Source organism: Gymnoscopelus braueri (assembly GCF_963280865.1).
Source record: "Gymnoscopelus braueri genome assembly, chromosome: 12".
Taxonomy (NCBI): Eukaryota; Metazoa; Chordata; class Actinopteri; order Myctophiformes; family Myctophidae; genus Gymnoscopelus; species Gymnoscopelus braueri.
The window spans coordinates 44,294,889-44,307,387 of record NC_137614.1 but is presented as its reverse complement, the minus strand read 5'-3'; the positions used below and the strand labels follow the sequence as shown (position 1 = coordinate 44,307,387).

Genomic DNA, 12,499 nt, shown 5'->3' with positions numbered 1-12,499 from the left:
AATTTCTTCCAGTGGAAATATTTAGAGACAACCTGCAATGAAAATGAATGTTCACAGCATATATCCATGGTCATAATGGAGATATAATTAATACATGCTAAAGTAATTTTTTTTTGTATTTTAATGTTAAAAGAATCACATAGGACCTGGAGCTCATTTATTGCTAAAATCACCGTGGTATTCAGATTAGCCATGTGTGTCAGTCACTTCCTGCTCGCCCCGCCCCAACAGAGTAATCCCAGACGAGAGTGAGAACAGACGATATGGATTTGGGAGCGTAATTACAACGCATATGTCTCATTTTAAAACCGAAGGTTAAAGAGATTCATATAATAATAATAAAAAATAAAAAAATAATAATAAGCTGGTCGTCGGGTCCTCACGGGTCCATATACGGGTCTATCCATTTCAAATGGATCCGACCGAGACCCGTGGCAATTGGAACTGACCCATGCTACCCTCTTCCGTTCTGAATCTAATTCAAGATGGCAACTGGATGGTGCATTACAAACATACTTGTTTCAAACTTAAACAGTACACTAAAATGTGTATCTGAAAATATTTGCGGTGAGAAATAAGCAATGCGGTAACATAAACGTGTTTTTTTACAAGGACATTTCCCAATAAAGGTAGCAAAAAAGTAATTGCAGCTAGACTTCAAGGAGATTTGTATCCCGTTTGATCTTCTAAATTCCTACTGACTTTAGGAATTTTATCAATGGTGGTGTCAGCACAAATCCTTTCCTGGAAGTTTAAGAGGACGTGAGCAGGGTTTGCCGAGTTGTCTGTGAAAAGAGGAGTCAGCTCTGAATGAGTGATGGCCGTCACCGTCACACACAGCCAGGCTGGTCTCCTTGGAGATAAGAGCCAGTTGACTCTCCACAATACATTGTTATACTGATACTGCCCTTGCTCGCACAAAAATAGCACTGCTGAAAATGTTTTAGACTTTTTAGATGTATCCTTCGTGACACAACAGAAATCTCATGCTTCTCAGTAGCTTCTTTGGTGGCATTTGTGACACTAATGTTTCCCACATTAGTTCACCTTGTGATGTCAATTAGGATGACTGATAACCTATACTGCGGCAAAAGTTTGACATCGCAGCAACTTTTTAAAAATGATTTACATTCTTTTTCAATAATGAGCTGTTATTTACCCATCAACCTTGTTAGCTCAAGTGTGTCTATAAGTGCATTTCAATAAAAAAATATTTTTTACAGAAATGAATGGCAGGATTTAAATATGAATGCACAACTAGTCAACGGAGACTGCCTTCAGTCACCAAGTCCTTGTATCCGTGGTGAATGCTATGTGACTCACAACAAAGAACACAATTAACAATACAACATTTCGGCAGTGTGTCGTTCCTGTGAGGGGGTGGGGCCATCTGGCTACCATTGATATCCCAGCGCGGCACTCAGGCAGCAGACGGGAGGGTAATGAGGAGGCAAATATGATTAAAACCATCTCCTCAGGCTGCCGCGGACCTGCCATTAAACCAGCGGACAACTCCTCATGCCTAATCCATCACACTGCTTAGCTCCCATGGAGAGCAAGTTGGCGAGTACACTGTTGGTGAAAAACGCCTCTCCCCTCTTAAAACATCACTACCACAGCTAATCTGGGAGGCGACCGCCACTGTGCAGCCACCTGAGTGTAAGCCTGGTGGTATAGTAATCCCATTAAACCATAGATCTTAAGTATTTGAATAATAACACGCACCCCCCAACCCCATTACCTCAGACCCGATAAATGCATGGCTTCATCATTATCATCGTCAAAGATCGTAGTCACCCCAACCACGGCCCGTTTCAGATGATGCCACGAAGTGGCTCCGTAGCAATAAGGCCACTGGCAGTAGATTGCTAAAGAGTTTCTTCCCCCACACAATCGGGCACATGAATGAGCTGGCTTAAGTAAAGATAATACCTCACTCATATGTACCTGTACACAAGACATAAGAATAAAGACCACCGTGACCTCGAACTACATTACATTTTATGTGAACTATGAAACTAGGACAAAAGGTAAATTTATTTAATCATATACCTTTTTCCACACACACACACACACACACACACACACACACACACACACACACACACACACACACACACACACACACACACACACACACACACACACACACACACACACACACACACACACACACACACACACACACACACACACACACACACACACTTGAATACTTTTATTTGGATCTACATAAATACAGTAGCATACAAGATCCAAACATTTTTTGAAGAGGGTTTCAAACGAAGGCATGACCAGACACTGTATGCAATATATTTAAAACACAGTGGGATAATATGCATGCAGAGCAGTGATTATAATTTAACACCAGGCAACAATATATATTAAAAAAATGTTAGTCCACTCAAGGATAGACAAAGCACCGCCTCTTCCAGATAGAGAGGCTGCCGATCACACACACACACACACACACACACACACACACACACACACACACACACACACACACACACACACACACACACACACACACACACACACACACACACACACACACATCCCCCTCTGTACCAACAACCAAAGCAGTCACGTATTCAAACACACAAATCATATTCAAACACCAAATTGCCTGAAGACAAAAGAAACATGGTTTGTGGCTGAACATTTTGGATTGTTGTGCAAAGTCTGTAAGAGAATAATCAGCAGGAAGACATGCAGGGAGCATCGCCAAAGGAGAAATGAAGCATCCTGTGCCTCAGGCCCCTTTAAATGAGCCCAGCAGAGCAGCTGAAAGATGCTGATGATACCTCTATTGTGAGGATAGAGGCAGTGCCATTAGCAGGGTGAAGCATCTACGCTCACACAGCCTGAGTGGAACGCTACCATCTCTGAGTGTTGCATTAGAAGGTTCAAGCCTGGGTAGCTTCTGTTTGAGAGGAGGGACATTTTTAGGTTTGAATGAAAGGGCGATTGGATGGATACCATGCTAAACAGAACAACAAACACCTCACTGCATCAGTGAGACGGGATCATGAACAACCTGTCTGTAGGTCTGCTTTAATGCGGCTACATAGTCCAATCGAACAAGAGCTTTTTTCGGTTTTGTAAGAGCTTCCTGATCCGAAGAATATTCGGAAAGGACAAAAGTGTTTTATACTCCTTCTGAAGTTCTGAACACCCGACCCCAGCCCAATAAAAAATCTGCTCATATAGCTCAATGAAATTGCCTAGCAACAAATAGCTTGATCCACAGAAGTAGTGTACAGCCAGGGGTTGGCTCGTGTCGTCAGACTAGTAACTAACCTCATCTGCAAACGATTCCTAACTCTTTGACTTCCTTGGACGAGCTAATTCGTCCGATGGTACTTGGTCCACAGTGCCACGGACGAGTTAGGCGAGTTGGGGCTTTTCAGTGTTTTTCCACCAGATGGCGATGTTGAATGATGCTTTCCCTGCCAGATGACGTCAAACCCGGAATTGACTCGGAAGTAAAAAAATACGGCTTGTTTACTTACTATCTCCGTTCCTCTTGCTTTATAGCCAAAACAAGGCGCATTTAACTGGCCACAGCTTGCCAATGGATTATCATGAGCGACAATTTTTCTCCCCCAGAGACTCACAAGACCCCCGTGCGGGTAATGAGGCGATCTCTGTGAGTACAGCAATCACGGAAAATATTCCATGATTTTTCAAAGGTATAGGTAAAAACACTGATTTCACTACTGGCAGAATGATGCCTGGGGCAGAATGTGTAAACAAAACAAAATAAATCACGGCCAACTTGAATGTCTGACCAATCACACGAGATGTTCTGAACTTTCTTCGTCTAGTTAAAACATCTCGGCGGTGCAAGAAAGTCCGAACTTTGTGTTCTGACAGGCACTGCCGGAGTTCTGAATTACGTCATTTTGTTGTTATTGCCTACCCTGTCCGAACAAATTTGGACATCATTTGAAGTATGTACTATGTAGCTGTTTTTTTTCCAATCACATGCATGTGGTTTCAGAAAAATAAACACACAGTGGATGGATACAAACTGCTCTTATGCAGCAAACACCGGCATTGTTCGGACTCTTTTTCTAATCTCTACAAGGTGAAAGGTCGCAAGATCAAAATGGAATTTTAATTCACTTTTGATTTACAAATGTCTTTCTAAGTTACTTTCTAAGATGCTTTGAAACATCTCGCAGACAAATTGTTTCGCACGATTACATTTTTAATACTGTACATGGTATATCACTCCTGAGAGAATAAACACATCGTTCATGACCAAGCATGTGAGGTGAGCCTGCCTTTTCATACGAAATACTGTGGACATGGTTTGTCATATTAAGGAATTAGAACATGTCTACTGCATTCAGCCTTTCAAATGTCTCACCCACTTTCCTCACAAATAACTCAGTTCTGTTATTCACACCATAGGCACCATCCTTGTCTGCAGTCAGATAAAAAGCAGACTAGTCCAGTGTGAAAGTGCCAGACAGTCTTTTTTTCTCTCCTTACCTCTTTCACATGAAAAATACTGCAATTATGGACTGGTGCAGTACATAGTCCATCAGCTGATATCAACAGCAGAGCCAAGAGCAGCAGCCTCATTATCATCTGTCTCCTTCATGGACATTAAACAATCAGGAGCAATGGTGGAGAATGGGACCACTGGGGTAGATTGATTGACTGGTCTGTTTAGGCTGGCACAGGAAACGGAAAAGTGCTCAGATCCGAGTATGGATTCCATGTGTCTCACTTTTGTTCCTGTGTTTGATGGGGAGTTGAGAGTTTTGAAGAAAGGCAGAACAAGGGTTTGTCTATCGTTGTATCAACCCTGGAGCCATATTGGTCTGGTCTTGATATCCCCCTTCATGTAAGGGATTCACAAATCTATTTTTTAATGCCTAATGATGACAAGCCAAGGATGTCACCTTTTCAAACACAGAACCCCAATGAAACCTCTACTGTAATAGTTGAGTGTGTGTGTGTGTGTGTGTGTGTGTGTGTGTGTGTGTGTGTGTGTGTGTGTGTGTGTGTGTGTGTGTGTGTGTGTGTGTGTGTGTGTGTGTGTTGGGTTTAGGGCATTCACGACTTTTCATAAAGTACTCCCCCAGTGCCAGCGATTTTTTGTTTTGTTATTGTTATTTAATTTGCATATGGTTTGTCTAGCTGCGGTTTTGAACACATACGATGGTTCCACCAGCAGAGAGCAGCAAATAGACACCTTCATCAGCTCGCTGACTCGCTGCCCCCCCCCCCAAACAGGCCCAAAAAGTCAAATACGTCAAACCGGATGTGACGTGTTCTCAGATTCTCCGATCGGCCAAAATGACGATGTGATACACGGCGATGTTTTTTATACCGTGTGAAAAACCGTGTGTTTCCGTATTCTGGCCGAAAATGACCAGGGGAAAAAAATTAAACCCGGAAACGGAATCTGCGTCATAAAACCGGATGCAGGTGTGGGTGAAGTAAGTGGAACTCGAAACCTAGAATGAAAAATAAGCAGAATAGCGCGAGCAGAGATTAAACAATGAATGCGCGTCCAACGCGTCTAATGCGTCGACGGCCAACTGGACAAACTAGCAATTGACGCGTTATCGAGTCAACCGCAGTCAAAGAGTTAATTTAACATAACTCAGATTTTTTTTTTTTCAAGCCTATCTATGTTCAACAACAAGGTCGTTAGAAGGCTATGATTAATTATGATTACGTGCTGAAACTGTTTGAAATACAAGATCAACCATTGTGCTGCACGCTTGTGCCGTTGTGCTGCACGCTTGTGCCATTGTGCTGCACGCTTGCACTATTGTTGGATAAGCACAAGATATAACGTTGAATAACAAACGCCACCGCAACATCTACAGTGCATCCTACCAAACAGTGGAATACACAGCAACAGGAATGAGTACAGCATGACTTGAATGGTGACTACTCTACCACGTCCCCAATCTAAATTGTTAAACCAACTAACCAATAGTAGATTAGTAGGTCAAATAAAGTACAGTTCATTGTAAGCATTGAGACGAGAGCCATGTTTTTCAAATCGCCCATGACAGGAAAATGAAGCCCACTGACCAATAAGGGGGAAAAAAGCACATGTGTGGCTGTAAATAATTATAAACACAGCTGTTGCAAGGGAAGCAATACATCATACAGGAAGGATTTCTCTCGCACACCTGGTCTTCTGCTATGGATTTAGATGATCTAAGACATATTGACACTCACTATAAAGTACCTTGCCTTAACCTCAGCCCGCACACCAACAAATGACCCGTTTGATATTCATTAGAACTCACACTTATGAATAGGCCATTATTAATTGCTTCCTGCCAGTGCAAGCATGCCTGCTGTGGGGCACAAGTCCACAGCAAAATTATCAATGTTAATTGAACTCAGAGAGTGTAAAAAGTGTACTCGAATGGATCCACTCCACTCTTCCTTTTGAAGTGGTAATGGATTTACGGTGCATGTAATTTCCTGCAGATAGCGGATATGGGAGAGGGCCACACCTGGGTGCACAGGATAAGGAAGTGCGGTTTGAGGCCATTCCGTAGGCACAGTGCATGCTGCCTGTTATCTGCTGGCTGATAAAGGAGCTTGTGTGTCACTGCAGTGGGTTAGAGATAATGCTAGTAGTAGTGGCCATCTATAAACTGTGACAAGTTGACACAGGAGCAGTGATGTGTTGACTCAACATTCACTGGGTTGATAAGAGCCACCATGTGGCTGAAGCTAAATGGAGAAATGTGCTGCTATATGCTCAAGCTGTGTATGGTTCCATAGAATACTTTAAGAGGAGTGGCTGAAAGGGTTTGTGGATTCATGAATATTTCTCAATGTATAGGCCTTGGGTTAGAGTCCATAGATACTGTAGAGTTGCACATACAGTATATGACAACATTCCTCAGTTACAGTTCATAAGCTATGTTCAGATATGGATACCGTTACATTTTCGGGAAACTAAATAACAAGCTGCCGGCATAGGCAGTAGGAGAGGCGTTCTCACATGCCCTATTTTCCTGTGCAGTTTGCGGTAAATACCGTTCTCATTCTTGGCGGAATAGTGAGTACAGTATTTGCTACTCACGTGAGATATTACTGTAAGCATGTGAGACAAGGCATTGGTGATGAGAATTTAAAGTGGAGAACGAATGGTTGTCTGCTGAGGAAACAGTCCATGTACATGCAGAATAATAATGTGATATGTGACATAACATAATCTTGAAGCGCCAACTCGCTCGTTCTTTTTTCTTAAACGGCCTTAATTAAAGCATTAAGTTCAGCTGTGCGGTGGTACGGTCTCTCTCTAACTATTAAAGCATGCTTGCTTTACCCACGGTATCTGTCGCTCTGCCATACCATCTCTCTCTCTCCCTCTCTCCGCAGCATAGGATACTTGTACTATTGTAGACGTTTTTACATGAACAAAGGAGCGTTCAACTGTTGAACACCCCTCCATAAATTAAAATATATATATATATAGTCTCACTCAGAATATGCAAGCAATGTCATGATGCTGCGGCACAGAGAGGTGTACGGTGGCGGTGCATCTTGAGTTTGATTCGGTGCAGCGTCTGCTTCAAATAATTTATAGACATTATCAACCAGTCAGTGTCATACACTGCGGCTCTGAGTTTCTCAGTGGAAGCGTGGGGAGACCGTGCCTCCAACCACTGCAGATGTACAAGTTATATTGCATTAACACACCATACAGATTGGTTAAGTAGAAATGTTGTCATCTGCCAAGGGTGACTTTGATGACTTTTTTTCCAAAGGCCCAGACTGCCAAGGGTGACTTTGACAACTTTTTGTGGTTTTATAAATGATCCCGCTGTTCTCTATCACTTTCACTTTCACTTTCTACTCATAAGGATCCGGAAACAACGTCATCCGAAGATTTCTGCCGATTTCCTGTTTAGCTTTTTCATGGAAACCTTGAGTTGACTTTTTTTTTGCCCTGGATTGCCCTGGATTGCTGTTATTTTCAACGTGCTGCTAGAAGAGAAGGGGCCGTCGCAGTTGGATAGTTTTTTTCTCTGGGCGACGCACACTGATACCGGGTGTGTTTACAAACGGCCGGATGAGCGATAATAATGGATCATTTTTTTCTGTGGCCAGTTGAAAAGGTAAGAAAAGCGTGCATTTTTGGCGAGAGATGGTATATTCACATGCTGCTACAAGAGAAGGGGCAATCGTGGTTGGATTGTTTTTCCTCTGGGTGACTTACACTGTCATGTGTTTACAATCGGTCAGACAAGCAATCATAACGGATATACATTTTCTGTGACCAGTTGAAAAGGTATAGAAAACAAAAATGTCTATCAGTGGGCAAACACAGCCAGAAATAAGTCTGGCAGTGAATGAGTGAATAAGTCCCGGATTGCAGCTTTAAACATAGATTGTATTGAGGGCCAACACCGGTGTGTGGTAGAACTGGGCTGTGCAATGAGTCCAAGCAGAGTCCCAGTAAGCTCATAATATGGAGCGCATTGTGATAGTTTGGGGGTATGTACATGTAGGTGGCTAGCAGGATGGATGGCAGGCACTGTGTCCTCTGCAGTCTCCCGTTGCAGGGCTGGACTGAGAGAACACAGTTCACCTTCATCTATCAGCTCCATCGCCGTGACCGCTATAACTCATCCTTACCTACACAGCCAGATATGGAAAGTGAAAACGGAGGTAGAGCAAAAACGGCAGAAAAGAATGGAGAAAGTAGGAATGCGTAAATGGAGAGGGAGGTCATCTCCTTATAGAAGGTGGATGGGAGGATATCTGCTTTGTTCTTTTGAGAAAACCTCGCTGGAATTATAATGAATGCTGATGTTGTCACGGATGTTGAGTTTTAGTTTTTTCTCTGACATACTACTACTGTCCTTATCTCTCTCTCTTGTACACGCACGCACACGCACGCACATTTAAAACACACACGCACACACACACACACACACACACACACACACACACACACACACACACACACACACACACACACACACACACACACACACACACACACACACTCTCTTTCAGATACTGACATTATTGAATTAGCTGTGGACCCCATGTCTGCTGTTACATGTGGAGGGCTGGAGGCCCCAGTCGTTTATTGCTGATGAAAGCGATTAGAGGCCTCCAGTCCTCCTGGTAGGCGCCGTCTGGCCAGGCTCAGGTTCAATAGCAGATCAATAGGGCATAAACGGGTTATCATAATTCATATGAACCACATCAGTGTACGAGGGAGACAAAGGGAAGTGCTGTGAATACAGAGAAGCAGAAAGAGGACAGGGTTAATTACCTGACCCTCTCCCCTAATATAGAGACGATAGAAACAACCCTAGAACTGTGTCCTCTGTGACGTATCGCCTCACTGGAGCCTATTCTGGTCCTGAACCGTCAGCCTCCAATGTCAAGGAGGAAACGTACTGTATGTCACTGTTTGTTTACAGGTGTTTTGAACACCTTTGCAGGCGCTTTGTGTGTGTGTGTGTGTGTGTGTGTGTGTGTGTGTGTGTGTGTCTGTGTGTGTGTGCGCGCGATAGAGTAGGTGTTTGCCATCTCCTGAGGAGTGCTCTACATACAGTCACCTTGGGCAGTGTCTGTCCTAGCAGTGTACAAAGAGCACTGGGAGCACATGGGACAGCATGACTGACTGACTGACTGACTGACTGACTGACTGACTGACTCTCTGATGGTGCGCACACACAAAATGCATTGACAACGCATCAGACTCCCCTAAACTCCGGCAAGAGAGTGGTTCTGTGCTGTATAAGATTATTATAGTTAACCAAAACCAACGAAATAATGAAAACTAAAATAAATAAATATAAAAATAAATAAACGATAACTGACTGAAACTGTATTGTGTGTTCAAAACTAACTAAAACAAACTGAAATTATAATAATTATAGTTTAAGTTTTTTGGGATGATATGAAATCTTAATCTATTTATTTCGCTGTACCAGCTTTATACCAGCTGTCGGTACCACCGTTTTTATTAGAGCAAATCCGCTCTAGAAACAAATTAAAACTAACTTAATTAGACACAAAATTGTCAAAACTAACTAAAACCAAACTAAAATGAAAAATCCAAAACTATATAACCTTGGTGCTGTATCGTCGTTACGTTGTTAGTTTGGTTTTCCGGAGCTGTCATGGCTGCCAAGAAATATACACAATCTACACAATCTCATTAAAATATGGCAACATAATTGCAGCCGGTGGCAGTACAGAACTGTAGCAATCACTGATCCATAGAATAACGATGGCTAAAACCCTACAAACTTCTCATTAGGGCAGGGTAGGCCCGGAGAAAATGAAATTCTTACCACGGCACTCGATTGTCACTGCAATGAGCTTGTATTATTGTTGTTAATTGGATGATTGCTTATAACTGCCGTCATTGGTGCCAAGATGAATGCCCACGGTTTGGACAGATGATTACATTTAGTTTTTCTTACCGTCTCTTGGTGAGAAACACACCTTGTTGCTGTGCTTTGTTAATGAGAAATGGGTTAAGTGACGAACGGCAACCTGCTACGTATAGCCTACACCACTTACAGCAAGTGGCTGCTATGCATCATGGTCTATTTAAGCAATAAGCCATGCATGGTTTACCATGGATTTTAGAACAGCTAAGAGTCATAGTGAAGGAGGAGCAGGGTGCCCCTCTTAGCTGAGTATCAAGTATTTTACAAAGGGACTCAGACAATCAGACTGAACTATCCGTTTTAGAAGTAAAAACACTGATTTAGATTCAACTGGGAGACCAATCGATGTAGAATTACTATAGTTGTATTATAGCTTCTTATAGCAGCAGAGTAGAAAGGAGGAGAGCCAAGAAGGAGTGAGAGGTGGACCAGAAAGATGAAAGGGGATGAAGGAGTAAGGTTATGGATTAGGGCCATGCCAAAACCTGACAGGACTGAAAGAGAAGTTAATGGAGTAAAGACAGATGCACGTGCGTGTGTGTGTCCGTGCGCGCATGCGTGCGTGCGTGCGTGCGCGTGTGCATGCGTGTATGTGTGTAACCCTCAAAGAGAATAAAGACATTGATGGAGACAGACGCTGCTTACGATCGAGGGACAATAACCTGCATCTTTTCTGAGGATACCCATCCAGCTTTACATGGGGGCAGACAGACATACACACAGACACACAGAAACCTGGTCTGGTAACGTTCTCACAACCCCTCCCCATCTTTCATTTCAGATTGTCTCCCTAATCTTCCACACATCTCAGTGAAAACACATGCTGGGAGTGCTAGTCAGTAGAACATTTCCTGTTCTATTGGCGGTGCATGGCGCTATAAAACACGCTGAGCGCTGTAACATGTCCTGCCTCTGTGTACTGTATTGTTCTATTGTCGGTGCAAGGCACTATAAAAGTGCAGAGACGTGAAGCTAATAACCTGCAGATGTGTCTCGGTCCGGTGACGCCAACTCTTCACTCTGTTTGTAAACTCCGCTTCTGTGCGATTTCAGTCGTTCAGCCCCATCTTTACATAATTCAACACGCCTAAGAAAAACAGGGTTTAAATTTGCTCGCCTCTCTGAAACGACCGCAATAAAAGTAATGTCCTGCTTTGCCTGGGGTGGATTTAACACCACATACCACATGAACCGCTAGCAAATGCCCCCCTAACTGTGCCATCTAACGAAAACATCTTCCCTTCCCAGCAATACGAGGAAGTGTTCCTTTTGTTATTCCATTCCAATTTCCATTAAAACTGACATTTCATCTAAACCCAACCCTCTGGGAGAAAGCAATAGCCAGGAAGGAGATGAAGCAATGTGCACATACAATAAATGTATGTGTGTGTGTGTGTGTGTGTGTGTGTGTGTGTGTGTGTGTGTGTGTGTGTGTGTGTGTGTGTGTGTGTGTGTGTGTGTGTGTGTGTGTGCGCTCGCATGTACAAGGGTGCAAGCCGTGAATGTTTGTGACTGTATCTCAGCAGGACGGTGAAAAACGATGACCTGGCTGAATGCATATAAAGGCTGCATGGTGTACAAAGTGCTATATATATATATATATATAGTGTATATAGTACTGTATGTGTGTATATATTACGTTACAGTACGTTTGAAAAACCAGTAAGATCAAAAAAGGTGCGCTCGTTTCGAGGCTCCAACTCCAAGGCTCCAAATCGAGCGCTAAGCTCCGCCCTGCTGACGGCCGGCGCGACCTACGACCTAAAAACAAATAAGAAACCCGACCGTCATTTCCGGACAGCCGTTTTCAAATTATTTGATTTGTTAACTTCGTGCAGGCCTTGTGCCCACAACTTCACTGCGCATGTTGGACTTTTATGATGTTTAATATGTTAGTAGCCTATGTTTTATAACATAGTCTATTATAACCCATAGCCCCAAGTCCATTCATAATCTCGCAAGCGTTCACACGTAACACATGGGCATTAGAGAGAGTGCAAGAGAGATCTGTAGTATTTATTTGTTGCTGTGTGAGAAAATGAAAAATAAAAACAGACCGCCTGGATCATTGTTATAGTATT

General features: G+C 43.0%; 1 protein-coding gene across 1 annotated transcript in view; it reads right to left on the bottom strand.

Annotated features, from left to right (window-relative positions):
* Positions 1-8,609, bottom strand: part of LOC308096599 (cadherin-4-like) — a gene marked incomplete at its 5' end in the record, with an annotated part of 152,173 nt that extends 143,564 nt beyond the window's left edge. The window contains one exon of the mRNA XM_080444014.1: positions 8,505-8,609. Within this exon, the coding sequence (XP_080300140.1) occupies positions 8,505-8,609 (105 nt within the window). The remainder of the gene's footprint in view (positions 1-8,504) is intronic.
* Positions 8,610-12,499: the final 3,890 nt, after the last annotated feature.